This window comes from Cydia fagiglandana, chromosome Z (genome assembly GCF_963556715.1).
Source record: "Cydia fagiglandana chromosome Z, ilCydFagi1.1, whole genome shotgun sequence".
In the NCBI taxonomy this organism is placed as follows: Eukaryota; Metazoa; Arthropoda; class Insecta; order Lepidoptera; family Tortricidae; genus Cydia; species Cydia fagiglandana.
Genome location: NC_085959.1, coordinates 22,044,201 through 22,064,270, shown reverse-complemented (window position 1 = coordinate 22,064,270; position 20,070 = coordinate 22,044,201). Strand labels below are relative to the sequence as shown.

The 20,070-nt window shown below is 37.7% G+C and overlaps 1 protein-coding gene across 10 annotated transcripts in view; it reads right to left on the bottom strand.

Annotated features, from left to right (window-relative positions):
- Nucleotides 1–20,070, bottom strand: part of LOC134679052 (potassium voltage-gated channel protein Shaker) — a 188,028-nt gene that overhangs the window by 18,377 nt on the left and 149,581 nt on the right. For all 10 annotated transcript variants that reach the window (XM_063537872.1, XM_063537871.1, XM_063537870.1 and 7 more), the window contains exons 2-5: nucleotides 8,910–9,027; nucleotides 2,007–2,110; nucleotides 1,109–1,270; nucleotides 272–915 (exon numbers count right to left, since the gene is read on the bottom strand). In XM_063537872.1, coding sequence (XP_063393942.1) covers nucleotides 272–915; nucleotides 1,109–1,270; nucleotides 2,007–2,110; nucleotides 8,910–9,027 — 1,028 coding nt within the window. The remainder of the gene's footprint in view (nucleotides 1–271; nucleotides 916–1,108; nucleotides 1,271–2,006; nucleotides 2,111–8,909; nucleotides 9,028–20,070) is intronic.

Below are 20,070 nucleotides of genomic sequence, written 5' to 3'. Positions count from 1 at the left end.
AGCCTCAAGCCCGCGTCGCGGCCTCGTCCCGCCCGGCACCGAACGCGCGCTGCGCGTCTCCTTCCGCAGCTGCTCTGCTTCAGACTGATACTCCTTTTTACTTAATCTCAACAGGTTTATTCAAATGCCATTTTTTAAATTTTAAGCTTGGAAATAATATCAACTCTTAAAGTTACGTGTGGACTAGGGATATTTCTTTTAACTGTTATTTTATATGATATTTTTCGATTCTTCGTAATAAAATTCTTAGGTATCACGTTTTTCCACTCACCTATGAACAGGAAAAATATTAAAAGTCCAAGTTCTCGCATCGATGCCTTCAATGTTCGTCCCAAGATTTGCAATCCTTTGGAATGACGGGATAACTTGAAGATTCTGAAGACTCGTACGAGACGAATCACTCGAAGTATGGCGAGACTCATGGCTTGGTTAGTTGATTTGTCCTGCGGGGATACTGGCGCCCGGGGGAGGTTCAGCGTGTCTTCCTCTTCGGCGACTACGGTGGCCAGAGTGATGAAGTAAGGAATGATAGCTATTATATCTATAATGTTCATCACGTCTCTAAAGAAATTAAACTTGTTCGGACATGCTAAGAACCGCACTATCAATTCGAACGTAAACCAGATTATACAGAGAGTCTCAATGAGGAAAAAGGGATCAGTGATGTCGGGCACTTCATCCTCTTCAATCTTGGTACCATTTGTTGTAGTGTTAAAGACCTTGTAGTGTTTAAATTCTGGAAGCGTTTCCAAGCAGAAAATGACGATAGAGAGAAGGATGACAAACACGGAGATGATGGCAACTACTCGGGCAGCCTGTGAACTCTCAGGGTATTCAAACAGAAGCCAAATCTTGCGCTGTCGTTCGTTTGAAGGGAGAGGTTTCTCTTCTTCCTTTATGAAACCTTCATCCTCACTGTAATAGACGTTATATAAATTTGTTCAATATTCCTATGAAAAACTACAAATTTAGAGACTATTTCTACAAAATCATGAACAGGCAACTCTCAGTAATTCTAAACACACTAAGTGTGTCTATGTTGTTCTTGAAAAATGGAATAAGTTTATGAAAAAAATAAATAAATCAATTGTTAAAATTTAGTGTGTACCGGAATTTGTTGGTGGCTTGCTCGCCAAGTTCGTAAAACTTGATTTCCTCCGAGAATACGTCCAGTGGAACATTGACCGGACGCCGCAGTCGTCCGCCGCTTTGATAATAGTATAGGATTGCGTCGAAGGAGGGTCGGTTCCGGTCAAAGAAGTATTCGTTCCTAAAAAACATCACGAATATAATATTCCGTCCTTTGATTTCTCATATTCATTGATTAAATAATGGAGCTTAAAAGAGTTGGGATGCAGTAGTTTAATTATTTTTACTAATTCATTTATTGAGGGAAAGCGGCTTTTGTAAGAGTAACATTTCTGATTATTCTCATATTACTCGTAAGTAAGTTACTTTTACATTTTAGGTAACTACTAATATCTACTGATGTATAATAATTTGTCGGTACCTATTCAATAATTTATTATGGAAGAGTTGGTTTTTGGTGGGCTTTTGGTTAGCTATAAATACTTTAGTTTTTTTTATGTTGTATATTATATCGTCGAGTGACAAGAAAAAGTCACTAAGTACTATCAAAAAATTGAAGTAACAATGCACTTTATTACACTTGTAACACGGTTTATTGTCCAATAATTTCAATGGTGTTAGTTATTAGTGACTTTTGCTTGTCACCCGACGACACGCGATCAAGGTACGTAGCCAAGATACTATATAATCAACGTCCCGGAGCGAACGATACGGTAATCTCTCTACCACCCTTCCATATTAGTGCGACAGTGACATTTGCGTTTCGTTCGCTACGGAGCGTAAATGATTGGCATCTTGCCTATGCACCCTGGTAGCTGAAATGGATCCTATCTGAAAACACGATCACTCTTAACTAGAGCCGTACTCATTACCTATTTCCGAGTGAACATATTTAGTACCGACCGAAGATAACTTACCGCAGTGGGTCAAAGTATCGTATCCGTCTTGACGGATCTCCTAAAAGTGTTTCTGGGAATTGATTTAATGTCCGTAATTGGGTTTCGTATTTTAGTCCGCTAACCTGAAAATAAAATAAAATTTTAACAATAAAAAAGAATATCCTACATATAGAGGAGCATATTCAAGAGGGACGATCTCCATTGCCTCCATACAATATGGCGGCCCCCGCGTATGTCATCGTTGCTTTTTACTTATTTAAGTTATTTAGGGTCTAACACAAAACTGTGTTCGCGTCTATCCTGTAGAACTGTAGACACACTAAAGTTAAGGGCTTTAAAGATAAATTTTCTTATTTAACCCTTATCCACATGAAAATGTTCTCCTGTTGATGTATGATAAAATCATTATCTATAGGTATGCCAACAAGCTGTTAACTGTTGCCCACAGGAGAGAAAGATGTACAGTTCGCGCGAACACACAAGATTTCTCTCCTTTCTCAAAAGTGATACTACTTTTAAACTATATGTCACTAATTCATACAAACCAAGTAGCGTAAATGAGTTTTAAATAAGTATAACTTTTTAAAAACTGACGTTTGTAATTTAATATTTTTGTTTATGTTTATTTTTATTCATTTAATAGCAGTTTAAAATATTTTTGAATAATTTTAAATCGTGGCTGAATGCCGAATAGGTCTGTGCCTTCCATTCATTGACGGTCAAAGGACTACGCTATTCCCTAACCTCGAATCTGTACTCTCGAACTATAAGTAGCTCTCTCGTCCTAAATTTCACCCTTATTGCACTTATTACAGATGCAATCCCTAATAGAAGATTATTCTATCCTTTTCTATGTATATTATCAATTTATCAACTATCTGTATCTCAAATTTCATAGAAGTTCGCTCAGTCGTGTTTGCGCGAAGGAGGAACAAACATCAACATTCCACTATATAAATATACACATTTTTATATTTATAATATTAGTAGGATATGTGATCTCTACGTACAGTCAGCAGCAGATGTTGCTAAGCGGGGGAGTAGTTCAAAATTACCTTGACACGCTTTTATTCTCTTAACAATAAAGTCGCGTCAAGCTCATTTTGAACACCTCGCCCGCTTAGCAACTTCTGCTGCCGACTGTACGAGTTATTTTGGTCACCCAAATATTTCCTACTAACTATTCTGGTAAGCTGAAATTCTAATACTTTATTCTTTAGGGTCCCTAACAAGGGAAGTCATTCCCAACCACACCACAGGCATCATTCGGTTACCTGCATGCTATGGACAAAGATGCTATCTACATATACAGGGTGTTACTGACCATGGGGCTTTAAATCCAGGGCTCGATTCTACTCGCTAAATTGAGCTACTTTTATTATGGCACCAACCCCGAAATCCCGAATTTTTTTTTGACATTTTCATACATTTTGGCTTATCAGATGTCGCCGTTTTCTATGGAAAAGCCAAAAAAAAATCCCCGATTTTAGGGTTGGTCCCATAGTAAAAGTAGCTCAGTTTAGCGAGTAAAATCAAGCTTTGGAATTAAAGCCCCATGGTCCGACACATACTGTATTTGTGATAGCCGACGATGGGCCGGATATCCTACAACTAGATATTGCTTGTATAAAATCATTAATAGCACATAAATCACATAATCAAATAGCTGTAATTCGTTAGGTACTTAATATGAACTAGGTATAACTCCACGTTACTGATAATATAACGCCTGTAATAAAATGACGACTAGGTACGTATACAGGAACTATTCGCGGTCAGAATAAATGCGTAACGGGTAGCGTAATGTCAGTTAAGAATGTTGATAAAAGCGTTGTTTGGGCCTGCTACCACGTAAATACCTACTACCCGCCGCGCGCCGCCACTGCGCCTACCACGCGGCGCCCTTGGAGAACACACAATAAAATGTATTTTTGGACCGGTCCATTGCCAACCGCAAAACTACATCCGCGGCGGCGAAAGAAACATCGTGTGAAACTCCGATGTGCCCGTGAAACGTAAAACTAAATAATTTATGCTTACTTTCGGCGCGCCTGTAAATATTGTCTTTTTTTCTCAATGCACGCGATTTTACGCAAGCCGGTCTAGTGGTCCCGCTAGATATACAATTATACTATACAGTGCACACAGTGGCTAAACGACGTCACAGAATAAATAATAGTACTAGGTACAGAAGAGTCACTCTCTAGCAAAACGCGTCTGTTACGGTCAGGACAGATATGGCCGCTAGGTGGCGACAGCGCCACGCGCGGCTTATGGCAAACCCCAAAATTGGCGTCGAACGGAAACTGTACTTTTAGCTACCTGTAGCAAAGCGACGAAATCGCGGAGTGAGACACGCCTGACGACGTTCTGTATTTACAGTCAACAAAGCTGTTAGCTTGACACCCCTGCTTACACATTTGTAAGGAATAGGTAAAGACTCCTCTTCACGTTGGGCCAACGCCAACGCAGCCATGCGGTAGAATGAGATAGCAATATCACTTGCTCCCTCTAACGCATAAATGCGTCCTTCGTTGGCGTTGGCGTTGGCCCAACGTGAAGAGGAGCCTTAAAATTGCACATTGTCCAAAACCTAATAGGATGTGGAAAAACAACCATCGTAAAACTTTTAGGTTATACATGACGTGAAATGCTAACAAAATATGAATTGTTTAAGTACCTACATTAATTGTCTTTTTTATGTTAGCAGAGAGAATAAAGTCTATAGAGACGGATTGTTAAAGTAAATTATGTAGCTATTGTAAATTTACTGCCATCTTTCGACAGAACATAAAACTGTTAGAACGCCATTTGAATTTGATCCTTATTCTTGCACTGATGAGTTTGGCGTAACCGTAGTACTAGTAGATACCGCAGCATGTGTAAGTTACGGCAATGAAGGCTTGATGGTTTAAATTTAAAGGTCAAATTATTAATCTTTATGTTCCAAAAAAAAGTGATAAGTATTAAAAATTATGTTGAAATTGCATGTTAAATATTGTTTGTTATAGAGGTCTCTGGAAGTTTGGTGACCATTTTTTATTTCAAACAGAATTTACCATTTGTTATGTTAATTATTACTGTATTCTTTAACCTACTTTCCCAAAAATGTGACTTTTCTTAAGATACTGGAGATCGGCATAACACCGTCCGTACCTTTGTGCTGCCAACGGATTAAAGGCAGACGCCATATGACCGTATCTGTAGATACCGCATTTCGCGTAACTTTAAATGGATGCAATTTCAGACCGTCCGTATTTTTAATTTGGCATAATCTATATATATAAATGCAAGTGTCCTGACTGACTGACTGACTGACTGACTGACTGATTCATCAACGCAGAGCCGAAACTACAAAAGCCAGAAAGTTGAAATTTGCACACCAGATTGCATTTATAAAGTGTACAAGAGATAAGAAGCGATTTTGAGAAATTCAACCCCTAAGGGGGTTAAAAAGGGGATGAAAGTTTGTATAGGGTTAAAGTTTTCTTTTAAGCTAGGAATTTGAAACTTCGTAAAAAGATTTATTATTAAAAAATACAAGAAAAGTAACTTCAGCATTTTTGAAAATTCATCCCCTAAGGTGGTGAAAAAGGGGTTGAAAGTTTGTATGGATATCAAAAAAAATTTCAAGCGGTGGACTTGAATCTCTGTATTTAGGGATATTATTAGAAGACAGGAAAAGTAATTTCAGCGTTTTGTAAAATTCATCCCCTAACAGGGTTAAAAAGGGGTTGAAAATTTTAATCCATTACAAATGCTTTGAAACTTCGTAGAAAGGCATAATAGCCGATTACAAAAAAAGTGATTGAAACGTTTTTGGAAATTCAACCCCTAAGGGGGTTAAAAAGGGGATGAAAGTTCGTCTTCGGGTGCAAATTTTATTTTAAGTTAGGAACTTGAAATTTTGTAAAAAAGTATCAAATTCAAATACAAGAAAACTAATTTCAGCGTTTTAGAAAATTCATCCCCCAAGGTGGTGAAAAAGGGGTTGAAAGTTTGTATGGATATCAAACATTTTTTCGAGCGCGGGACTTGAATCTTTGTATTTAGGGATACTATTAAAAGACAATACAAGTAATTTCAGCGTTTTGTAAAATTCATCCCCTAACAGGGTTAAAAAGGGGATGAAAGTTTGTATGGGGTCAAAGTTTTCTTTTGAGCTACGAATTTGAAACTTCGTTAAAAGATATATTATTAAAATACAAGAAAACTAATTTCAGCGTTTTTGAAAATTCAACCCCTAAGGTGGTGAAAAAGGGGTTGAAAGTTTGTATGGATATCAAACATTTTTTCGAGTGTGGGACTTGAATCTTTGTATTTAGGGATATTATTAGAAGACAAAAAAAGCAATTTCAGCGTTTTGTAAAATTCCTCCCCTAACAGGGTTAAAAAGGGGTTGAAAGTTTGAATCCATTACAAATGGTTTTGAAACTTCTTAGAAAAGCATAATAGCCGATTATTAAAAAAAAGTGATTGCAACGTTTTTGGAATTTCAACCTCTAAGGGGGTTAAAAAGGGGATGAAAGTTCGTCTTCAGGTGCAAATTTTATTTGAAGCTAGGAACTTGAAACTTTGTAAAAAGGTATTATATTAAAATACAAGAAAACTAATTTCAGCGTTTTTGAAAATTCATCCCTATGGTGGTGAAAACGGGGTTGAAAGTTTGTATGGATATCATGCATTTTTTCGAGCGCGGGATTTGAATCTTCGTATTTGGGTATATTATTAGAAGACAATAAAAGTGATTTCAGCGATTTGTAAAATTCATCCCCTAACAGGGTTAAAATGGGGTTCAAAGTTTGAATCCATTACAAATGCTTTGAAACTTCTTAGAAAGACATAATAGCCGATTACAAAAAAGTAATTGCAACGTTTTTGGAAATTCAATCCCTAAGGGGGCTAAAAAGGGGATGAAAATTCGTCTTGGGGTGTAAATTTAATTTTAAGCTAGGAACTTTAACTTTTTGGAAAAAAAGGTAATAAATTGAATGAAATTAAAAAACATGAAAACTAATTCATGCCTTTTTGAAAATCATCCCCCAAGGTGCTGAGTAAGGGGTTGAAAGTTTGTATGGAGATCAGATATTTTGTGAGTGCGGAATGCGGAACTTGAATCTTTGTATAAGGGCATAGGTACCTATTATGAGAATACAAGAAAAGTAATTTCAGCAACCAACATCAAAATCCACTTGACTTAAAACTTCAAACAACTGGCTAAAAAAGAAAAGTACTTAATTTCAACATTGCTTGGATATGAAAATTATAGTTACTAAAGATGTAAAATGTTGAAGATAAGATTCCACGCGGACGAAGTCGCGGGCAACAGCTAGTTAATACATATAAATACAATTTTAGTTTTAAATACGTCTTGTCGGTGGTTCTTGTACTTCTTATTCGTATTATATAATAAATCCAAAAAACGGAGCATAATTTTGTAAGTTAAGATACGAGTAAGTTCTTTGTTTTAAACTTTAACGTCGATTTTCTCAAAATGGCCATTTCAAAGATACGCGAGTTTGGCTTGACACGGTAGCGCTGAGCAAAATATTCACCTGTCGATAGACACCCAGACAAGTATATGAGAAATTGACATTTATTTATTTGTTTTTTTTCTATTGAACACCACTTTAGTTAGATGCGTGATTACGAGTATATGGATATATTATATTGTTACTGAAATGTTCAGGAAAAAACATTATTTTTCTTTGGTAATCTTCGGAGTAATTTTAGAATGTATCATTCAAGCTCTTTCATATGATTCCTTCTTACACTAGTAACTAGTTTTGAATAAAAAAGACTTTCAATGCGTTTTAGTCTTGTTTATCTATTCCAAATTTCAAATCAATAGCTAGCGTAAGTAGTTCCCGAGATATTTAGTGATGTGACAAACAGACCGATGTACACTTGTACAGAGTCGCACCAATAAAGGTAACAATCCATTTCTGACTGCAGCTGCCCTACTGCTCGACACGTCGATATTATTGTCAATTTCCATAGTAAAATTAATGACAGTAAAGTCGCAACAGTAGTGCAGCTGTCGTTGGAAATGACTGTCACCTTTAGGGTTCCATTTTACCTTTTTGGTACGAAATCCTAAAAGCAATAAAAATGTATTTATTAGAAAACTGATAATGTATTTGATATTTTTAAAACTTTCAGTTCGTACGTACCAATTGATAAATCAACAGGTAGGCAGGCTATTATAGGAGTCGTTAGTCATACAACAGACTATGTACGAGTACATAGTACGCAGGTGAGCTCGGAAAGACGCAAGTCAAAACGTTTACGCAAATGACGCCGGCGAGCGCAGCTCGTCAAATATCAAACGATATAAGTAGGCAAAAAATTATGTGCACATACTACCTATACTCCGCTACTCGTACATAGGTATATGAATAATGTATCTACCCTGCCTTCCACTCTACATATAATTACGAACCTTTGGTACGAGTACGAGACTACGAGTAAATGTTAAATTTGAAACTTGGTCCTGCGTTTAAACTGATAAAATAGGTACCAATAGAAAATTGTATGGAGGTAAGAATTCCTTGAAATGGCCTGTATTTTTCTGTCTGCAGGAGTATTCTCTTCTTACGTATTCAGTGACCATGACAATTGTCACTAGTAGAAGAAATTCCACTTAACGAACAAATAATAAACAAGAAATGGACTGCGGTTCTTTCACACGATGGTTAACAATGTAACATTGAGTGTAAGGCTGCTCCTAGTGGCGTCTCATAAACTGCCCTGTACGGACGATGTCGCTTTAAGTACGGACCAAACAAAGGCCAATGATACCTTGACCTTAAACCACTACTTATGTTATGCGAACATTAATGGTTTGGGGGAAATTACCGAAATAACTGAGTTTACCCTAGTTGATAGAGGTTGTTGCGGTTATCTTACAGTGTTACTCACATTGATTACAACTCGCTCGCAAAAATCGTGGTCGTGTTGAATTGGCTCAAAGGTTACCACTCCGCCTTGTGGTGGTCTCCCTGCCTCCTCCTCTTGGCTGCAAAGCTTTGGCAGCGACCTGCAATAGAAACATAGCATGCTTGATCCGAAATAGAAAGTAGTTTTTTACACACTGGTATTACGAGTATAATGGTTTATGTTTATGTGATCATCAAATAAAGCTAAAACTACCCAATAGTATATTGGTTTTATTACCAATACCGAACGATGAGAAAAAGAGATCTACAGGCTACTTCGTAGTACTACGTAGGTACGTAGTTTACAAGTGAATCGTTCAACCAAATGATTTCCAATAAATCATGAGATTCATGAGTGCTAATCTAAAATAGTAACCTACAACTATTAGTATTAGCTAATATTGTACAGTTTTGCATCGCACGGTCGCGGGTGCGCTATTAAAAACAACCTTAATTCTTTACAATAAGAACTACTTATGCGAATTTACTCGTGTTTCCTTGAGATGCAAGAACATATTAACTATGTATAACTACACCAAGTTATTCTATAATCTATAGCATTATGTTAAATTTAAATACTTTAAAGTAGGTACTCATTTTAAGTGAATAATGTATTTATATTCTTATGAGAATAAATGTCTAAAACCATAATATTCATTGAGTCACAGGTTGTCATAATCGTTCTCTTTGGTAACTTTTTATGGCTCCTCTACACGATGGGCCAGCGCCGGCCACTCCAAGGGACGCATTTATGCGTTAGATTGCGGGAGCAAGTGATATGCTATATCATTCTACCGCACGGCTGCGTCCCTTGGAATGGCCGGCGCTGGCCCATCGTGTAGAGGAGGCATTAACTTTAAGGATTTGTAGAGTTTAAATGACCAATCATGTGTTTGTGGGAAGTACTACAAAGCCTATTTCGTCATGGGCCATCTACTAAGCATGTTTAGTAGAAAGCGCTGCTGCTCTATAGTGTTGTGTTGTATAAATCGTTTTTTTAGCATTAGGAAAAAGGTAAACAATCTTGATGTGTCTTTTAATTGATAAACACGTATTAAAGTCACGGCAAACATGTAACAATTATGAATGTAATGCGATCATTTATATTCTTCTGCTTTCATAAGTAATAGTTCCTGATTTTTCTAAAGCATTTTTCAATTAAAAGTCATGTCAAGATCGCTTACCTTCTTTCTACTGCTAAAAAAAACGTAAACGTAGTTATAGCAGCAGCTGTCGGAACAACATATCACCAATGAATAGTCGCGTCACCCAAATGGTCACCAAGATTCTAACACTATTTTTTTGTTAGTATGTATGTAGCGTTCTTTGTGCATGGGGTGAACGGGAAGTATGTTTGTGTTTAGGGTTTTTTGAACTTAGCAAATGTCTATTCTCAGATCACATCTAGATTAGTGCAGACTGTTTGAAAATAAACTTAAAACATTTTTTCATATTTTTGTGGTTTAAGTAACGTACCTACATTACGATACAGGTGCGAAAAATAGGAAATTCGTAACGAGTGGCGATAAGTTAAAAACGAAACGAAAACGATCGACGGGCGTTTTTTAGTCGCACGTTTCATAGTACATTTCAGTCTAAAGTCCCTTGAAGCTGGGAGAACAACAAACTTCTAAGTTTACGTAAAAAAGGATTATGCAAAAATAGTTCGATAGGAACCTACTCTTAAGGGAATTAAAATTTATGGGTACTTCTAGAACTATGAATTTTGGCAAGTACCTAATTATCGTCTTACACTACTATAAATTTACAAGTACAGAGACAAATCTAAAAACAATAAGTTCGTATTAAATATAAAATAAGTTAAATTTGTACGGAACCCTCGGTGGGTAAGTCCGACTCGCACTTGTCCGATTTTTTCAAAGTTTCATTAATGTTTGGAACTATAGGAGAGTTCCAAACATTAATTAAACTTTGTGTTAAAAATGTTATCGGGGTATGGAACGAAAGTTGCTGTAAACTGCATAACACGGAAAATGTAACTTCATTTGGCACGTTCTTAAAATAATATTTTAAGAACATGTGCCAAATTAAGAAGATATTATCTTCTGGGTAAAAACCAAACTTAACGTATGAGACATTATAATTGATTAACACAGAAATAGTGCGACAAAAAAACTAACGCGCGGCGCGACGACGCCGCTGCCGCAGCCGCGGCTTTGCTTACAGTCAGCCCCGTGGTGCCAGTGCAGCGCTCCACATATCTAATCAAAAACTGACTGAACGGTACAGTTCGCGCCGAGGACCGTCTCGCGCAGCCGCGCTGCGCACGACCTCCACAATATCGGGAAACTTTGATGTAAAAAAAATAAGATTTTCCGATTCTCTTGCATGTAATTTTTGTCTGTGGCGCCAACCCAAAAATAAAAAAAAATATTTTGACAATAACCTGCCGCTGCCAACATTGCCCAATTCAAAGATATTACAAATAAAATAGTTAAAATATGATTATTAATTTTATATAGGCATCGGCTCCATCAGTAAGCCAGGGTTTGACATAACAAGGTGAGAAAACAATTGAATCCTTACTACTGTTCTACCTATAACTACATCAGTAGGTGCATGGCGACCTCCCCAAGCAACCCTACTACATGACAGTTGCTAATAAGGACGTAAGCGTGTTAGTGGCAAGAGGCGACTCAAGGTTAGCGCTGCATAAATCAACTTTACAATGCGGAGAAACTCTACAACGTCTCTTTCATATCAACCAAATATCATGCTAAAGTTTAAGTTAAGTTAAGATTCACATTCTATCTGCCCAACGGTATAGAGTGGAGGCTGCAGATCTCCGTGAGCTCGGCGTCGGCGAAAGCTGGCGGGATACCGCTCTGGACCGATCAAAGTGGCGTGCTCTTGTGTTGGAGGCCAAGACTCATTTTGGGTCACCGCGCCAACAAAGTAAGTAAGTAAGTAAGATTCAAATTTAGTCCCAACTTATTGTTAGAAGAACGCAATTACAAACTTTACTCGAAAGCATGAATAATAAGTACATTAAAAGTGCCTAATATTGTCATAACATATTTAATTTATTTAAAATCAGGTATTTCATGGTTACATACGAGTAGGTACATAGGACTGGACTAGGATTGCCTGTTTCAGTATTTTGTATGTGTGTGTTGTTATTATACTATGTAGGTACGTAAATAACTACACAAGAATTCTAGTTTTATTCCTACAAAGATAGAATGATTGTCAGCTCGCAGCAACGCTTTGGCATCAAGAAATGCTGTTATGGTGTCAATTAAAAACGGTCAAGCCACTCGTATTGCGAAATCAAGTGACGCCAACCATGCCAAGCTAGAGGCACAGAATAAATATGTAATAGTACTAGGTACAGAAGACTCACTCTCTAACAAATCGCGTCTGTCACGATCAGCACAGATATCGCCGCTAGGTGGCGACAGCGCCACGCGCGGCTTATGGCAAACCCCAAAATTGGGGTCGAACGGATGTACTTTTAGCTACCTGTAGCAAAGTGATGAAATCGCGGAGTGAGCCACGCCTGCTAGAGGTTTGTTAGATCTGAAGTAGTCATGAATACACCAGATAATCTACTAAGTCCTCAATTAGTCGGTGTGTCGATGCAGCTATGTGTAGTGGCCCGCGTCGGTGGAGAGCGGTCGGATCGGACGTGCTCAAATACACGTTGGTCTCGAGAACCCTTCAGTATTTTACCCGCCAACCATTTTTCTCTGCTGGGATTGCTTTCAGCTCTATTAACCTTTACTCGGTAGGGTTGGCCACACATTATACGATTTCATACTTTTATTGCCTTTAATTATTGTTAAATTAGTTAAATAGCGTTCTAGGTCATTTTAAACGCCCCTATTATCACAAATAAACGATTCTTAAAACTATTGTAGGTGCCTACATACTTCTAAATAATTATTGTTTTAATGCTACTGACAAAAATATGTTTATACATAAATAGGTATAGAGGTATTTTGCAAACGTGAAATGCATTAATATTAACCAAGTAGAAATAATGTATAAATAATATCAACATTTCTTAACGTCATTTGACCATGTAGTAAGTAAACCATTAGAGGAGAACTAGATATATTCTTAGGAATTTGCTCCTGTTACAAGCCGCAAAGGGTAAGTTGAACTTAAATATGATGACTGCTCTATACTATGGGCCAGCGCCGGCCACTCCAAGGGACGCATTTATGCGTTAGAGGGAGCAAGTGATATTGCTATCTCATTCTACCGCATTGCTGCGTCCCTTGGAGTGGCCGGTGCTGGCCCATCGTGTAGAGGACCAATGAAAGGGTTCACGAAACGCAGGACAGAAAATTATACATATATTAAAACTGATGGCAAAATATCGAATAAGATTCATCTTCTTCACCATCCATGTACCTAGTAGGTTACTAGACTAGTGCTCAACATAAGTGGTTAAGGTGATGTCCGATGTTTAGAATACTTATCGACTGACGAGAAACGAGTCAACCCTAAAGCTTGTTAAGAGCCATTGTGAACTGCTGCGTCGCGCCCCCCTTGCCCCTTGAAGTCTCCAGAAGAGCCGACAAGCATTGTTTTTTCTAAACGCTCTCTTAAAGATTACATCACTCTTCAGACTCTTGAGATCGGAACAATACACCTTGATAGCTCGATTAAACGAGCATAGACAATAATATTTGCATAAGCAAGCATAGATGACTACAGGTAGGTAGTGGAAAAAATGAACCCAACGCTATGATACGGATGAACCGATTTTGATAAACATGTCTTAAAACCAGCGTTTAAAAAAACCAGGCTTCATAAAACTAACCACTATACATATACCAAATCGGATTACCCGCTTATGAGCTACGGTGTCACAGACAGACACACAAAATTTATAACAACCCTCTTTTTGCGTCGGGGGTTGAAAATAAGATTTTTGATGAACTCCCATATCTGTATTTGCATCTTTGTTTTATTTTTACAGATCTAAGGATCCACTGATCATTTGATCAACGACAAAAGATGTAACCTAGGCACAAGACTGTGGGTGTGTGAAGTGCCATAGAGCTGATTCCAGCCTGCGTCTATAAAAAGATTTCGCTAATAATAGCCGAGTGTGCTAAATAAAACGGCGTTGGTTTGGTAAATAAATAAAAGCACGAGGCGGCACGCGTGGGCGCCGCCTGCGCGCTCGGAGGGGCAAGCTCGCGGCCCAGCAGATTGGGCCATTGTTCGACCTACGAGTACACGCGCCCACCGCCGTACCCACGCTCAATTATTAATCCAAAATGCCCTTAAATCTTATTCGCGACTTTGAACTTCGAATTACAAACGTGCGATGAACGATTGTTATTTTCGTTGGCGCCCACATTGTTTTTAATAAGCCTATTGGAGTGTCCTACTGCTAGGAAATGGCCTCCCTTTGAATTCCCACTCATCTCTGTCCTGACCAATCTTGTCTAGGTCGTCCCGACATCTCTGCCTACTTAAAAACCTACCTACTCGTACCTATTTTTAAGTTGAACTAAGACGTAGATAAGGGTGCTGTATGTCTTAGGCGTAGAATGAAATCTTAGGGGAACAAAGAACTGCGAAGAAATGTAGGCACGAGGTTAAAATCACATGATAGCGAACCATTATGTTGTCTATATTTGTGTAGCGTTTAACTAAATATTTTAAATAAATAAATAAAAATAAAGTTTGGGTACAATTTTACACAGATCGACCTAGCCCGATAGCATACATTGGTGCTAGGCGACAATATACATACATAAATGACATCCATAACTTAGCAACAACCAGTGGCGGATTTGCAGTATCTGCCGCCCTAGACCCCAGGCCCAGTAGCCGCCCCTTTCTCAGCACACATCATATTGACTACATTTAGAGTTATTTATTTCTTGTATTTATAAGGCCCACTTGCACCATCCCACTAACCTGAGGTTAAGCGGATAAACCGTTAACTTAGTGTCAAATTGTATGGGTAACCATGGCAACTCCAGGCTTAACCGGTTAACCCCGGGTTAGTGGAATGGTGCAAGTGGGCCTAAGCGAATTATGGGTCACAATTTGCTACCCTAGGCCCGGGCCTACTAGAGCAAATCCGCCACTGGCAACAACGTATAAGTAAACATATAAGTAAACCTAATATAATATATAACCTTACCGGGATTAGAACTTAGTAGGTACCTCCTGTTCTGTTGCAGGGTCACTAACAACTAGGCTTTGTTATGCCATGTGAAGGAAACTAGCGTGAAGAAACCTGCATAGATACACCCGCGAGACCTTTGGGCAATATAAATCTATTAGATAAGTATCTTTTAGACATCACCAAGATACGATAACGGTATGTTTAAGATCTAAACTGTCAAATTTGACATAATATATGCGCGATTCTGGAGATACTCTTTAACGATTTCCACAGGATATGACTTAGAGATCCAATTCACATCTAATAGATATCTTACTCTATCTAACGTAAGAGTGACATTGGTTGCCCGAATTGCGCTGCAAAAGAGAACTAGTTGATATCTAAACTATAACGTATCTAGAATGGATCTAGTACGTGTCGTCTCTTGTGAATATCTTGAAGTTCGAATACAGCAGTATGGCCATACATGTGTCAATCCTTTTCTTAACTGTTGATTGGTTAATATTTTTGAAATCGGAACAAAACTACTAGTACAAACAGCTACACTCCTAACTGTTTATCGGTGGACATTATTACAAAAGGCATAAGGTCCACCGATGTACAGTTAACAGCGTGGGCGATGGTACAACACTCGGAAATTATTGCAAATGAGCAGCTCTGTGGACGCCTTGAAAATCTTTAGCGCTAGTTTAAGTCATTGTAATGGTATGTGGAAGTTTATAAATACTTGCCGTGATATGCTGGACAGTAATATCGTGACAAGACAGATGTTCAGCGGTGGGTGTGACACCTCGGCTAATGCGGGGCCGGCGTGATATATACCAAGCTCGTTTCAATCGGTATTTATCTCTTACTACTTAAATCGATGAACGAAGATGTATAAACTATTTGGTTAATTGGATACGAACTTTACACTTTTGTACGTAAAAATACATATAACAAGAAGTACCCTCATTTTTGTTAAACTTTGCACTAAAGGTTAAGCATAAAAAATGTTCCATGATGTGTTTGCAAATACCACTTTTCATAATTCATCATAAATATCATAATATATTTTTAGTAATTAATCAGCAATTCAAATTTAGATGTAGGGTTCCTTAGTTACATCCGTAACAGTAGACTGCCTTGAACGGGGGCTATTAGTAAGCATCGTGTACAGTCAGCAAAAGGGAATAGACTAAGAAGGGAAGACTTATTCTACCACTTTGTCGGCTTTATTAATTTATAGGTATATCGTATGCCAAATTGCTGATTTCTAGTGCTATCGCCCACTAGTAAAGCCGCGGACGGACAGAAGGACATATAGACAGACAGACGGACATGCGGCGAAACTAAATTTGAAGATAGTGTGCTAAACACTGACACTGGGTAATTCTGGAGACTAGAATATCTATCTAATTAACGTCTTACTCTTACGGCCCTCCGCGGACCGGTAACAGACTCGTTTGAAAGTGTCGGCTATCTATAGTGAGTGGACAGTTGCAGTGACGGCGGACCCTCTACACGATGGCCCAGCACCGGCCACTCCAAGGGACGCGTTTATGCGTTAGAGGGAGCAAGTGATATTAATATCTCATTCTACCGCATGGCTGCGTCCCTTGGAGTAGCCGGCGCTGGGCCATCGTGTAGAGGAGCCATCACACGTTGCGATTACTAGTACCGAACAAATTAAAATAATCTGATGATTTTGTAGAAGTAAGGTGTATTCGGGTAATGCCGAATGTCTTCATAATAAAAGAGACTTTTATTATGATGGAATTAAGGGTGATTTTCATCTGAATTTCGGAATTATCCCACATTTTTCGACATTCGGAATTACCCGAGTAAACCTTACGTCTAAATTTTATTCATAAAAAGACTGATTATTGATTACCTACAGTATGAATTACATATGACATTTCCTTATGTACTTATATTTCAACTTTATCGTTTGCCATCCACACCAAGTCTTGAATGACCAACAATTAAAAATTTCAGCCTAATTAATTGACTGTTCTGTACGTGGGTAGTTATAAGATCAGTCACCCACTGTTTCGTTCGATATTGCTCACGGCTAAGTCGGAAAATAATATTTGCACCGATAAATGTTATCGCTAAATTGGCTCTTTGAAATACGGTACCGTTAAATGGGATGAGTTGGGACGAATCCGAAGTTCAAACCTCAATTTCATTCCTCATTTCATCACGTTGATTTATATACCTACTTGAAAAGTATTCCAGTAATATGAACTTTAGTTTATTAATCGTTTATGTTTAGTCGTTTCATTTCATAAATTGAACGATAGACACAAAATAGTAGGAAATTCCAGCTCACCCTGTAGTCTACGACTACGTTACGCTGCGTTAGGGGGATATTAGGAATTGAGTGAGATGGGACAATTACTAGAATTGACACAATATTAGAATAGCTTGACTTTTCAAAATAATAAAGTATTTACGTAGCAATGTGATAACTCTGGTATAAAAATACCATCTCACCCCTCCCTACCATCCCTCCTCACCCCATTCATAACCCAACTGCCCTCGTAATTCCTAGTCTCCCCATTTTACGGCAATAAAACAATTAGCTATCAGTTTTGCTTATTTAATTTTTTTTAATAATTTTGTTTAATTTCTAATATTTAAAATTAAAAACTAAACAAATCTAAATTTTTGTTTTGCTTATAGTATACTTGAGCTAAACAATTTTAATCACAGTTTATTTTCTATGTTTTCCTAGTAAGTATTCCAACCTTTTAATTATTTGTAGTCTATTATATAAAAAAAGATTTATGTAAAGAATCACTAATTTCATAGTAAATTCGATTTGTGTCGAAAATAGTTATATGTTTTACGTTGTAGTTTAACCTCTCGTGCTAATATTGATACCCGAGCAAGCGAAAGATTCCAAAATTGAACCACGAGTGTAGCGAGTGGTTAAAAAAATGGAATCTTGAGCGTTTCGAGGGATTCAAGGCACGAGGGGGTTTAACAAATATTGCCACCGAGTAAAATACAAAACTTTTCATATCGAACAAAATACAAACAAATAAATCAAAATGAATGTTATTAAATATTAATCATTCAAAATCATCATTGGCCTGAATGTATGAGCTAAGTTTCTTTATTATTAATTTATAAATAATTTACTTTCCTGTAGCGTAATTTATGAAATTTTGATAAATAATATTAATAATACAACGTGTTTTTAGGATTCCGTACCTCGAAGGAAAAAAAAACCCTTTAGGATCACTCCCACAGCCCATTTTCTCCAAGAGTACTGGGGGCCGATTTTTGAATTTCGATCGCTCGATTTCGTCACTCGAAAGTCGGTGGAAAACGGCAAAATGCTAATTTTTGAAATGCGAGCGTTCGAAATTTGTAATCTAGTGGTATTGACCACTCGATTTCAATTCTGTTAGTAGAATTTAAACGCCTAGTGGTGGAGATATCATTCAACCTTCGAGCAACACCGGCTTCCGACACGTCGGAAGGGAGGGGCCCAAGCGATATCTCACCGTACAAATCTTTCTGCCATTTTTCGCGGGGGGAAGGTGCACACAGATGCACTTCTCACACACTTACATACAAAATCCAATCTATAATGACGACACAAATACATAGAAAATGACGCACGTCAAAGACAAATCTTGCAAACCTCGATCTCTTTTTGTGTACGGACGACTGAGTAGTGTCACACGCACACTAACACATTTTCGTTGAAGTATGTCATTGTATTCTGAGAGATGAGAAGTCGGATTTGTCGCTCGACCGATCCGCAATTTGTACTGAGCGAGCAAAATCGATAAATTTAACAATTACTTGAGACTAAAATATAATAATTGTATTTAAATGTAATTTAACGTATGATATGTAAAAAAAATATTACATGTGAAATGTAACACTTTCTTTTTGTAAATTTGATGTCCCCGACCTCTTTTTATAACAAAAAACCGAGCAAACAGGCATTTTTGTGCAGCAGTGTTCACGCGCGCGTCTGGACTCGGTCTAGTGAAAAATCCAAGTGCAACTAGTTTTATTACCCGCGCTAGATTAGATTGACGTGCTAATCTTGTACCTCGGCAGAGGGGAAATAGTGCGAATGCCGCCTCCCTTCCGTGTTGCTCTAAGCATTCAACGAATTACACGAAATCGAGTGGTCGAATTTCAAAAATCGGCCCACTGGACTAAGTTAAAATTTAGTACACATATTATGTATGTAATTTCGTGACCCAAAGACGGACATCTTACGTAAACAAATGAATATTAAACATGGAGGCGACTTTTGGGGAGTAAATGAGAAAATGAAAAAAATAATGTTTTTGAACTATATCGTGATTCAAATGAAAGAACTCATTTTTAGAATATGAAATATATATTTTTTGTAATTTTATAAATAAATACTTTAGAAGTTATTTAAGAAAATAGCCAAAAATGATAATTCCCTCCTATATCTCCGAAACTACTGTGTCTAAAATTTAAAAAGAATATACAATATAGTTATTTACCTATAGATGACAGGAAAACCTGTTAGAAATATGCAGTCAAGCTTGAGTCGGACTAATTACTCAGAGTTTGATCCGACCCCCACGGGTCTTTTTAAAGGCAATTCACTCGCGTTTCACATATACCTAAAATACATTGTTAAAAATTGAGTAATGTACGGAACCCTTGGACCGCGAGTCCGACTCGCACTTGGCCGGTTTTTTAAACTCCGTTAACTTCAGGGGTATGGGTAAGTACATTTAAGGAAACTAAATGGCATAGTTATGTGTGTAGTTATCCACTCGATTGCAACAATTAATTATTAGTTGCTACGTTTCGAAATAACTAAGTGTTTCACAATCGATCCAGGCAGGTTATATCGGAATCTACATCTATTGCAGTAATCATTATATTGTTAGTGGGAATGTATCATAATTACAGTACCATAGTTGCCGTCCAGGAGCCTAGTCAAGATGCCAATTATTTGCGCTACGACAAAGAAACGCTTTCTGTCTTTCTATCACTCTTACATATTAGTGCGATGGACATTAGTGGAAGACAT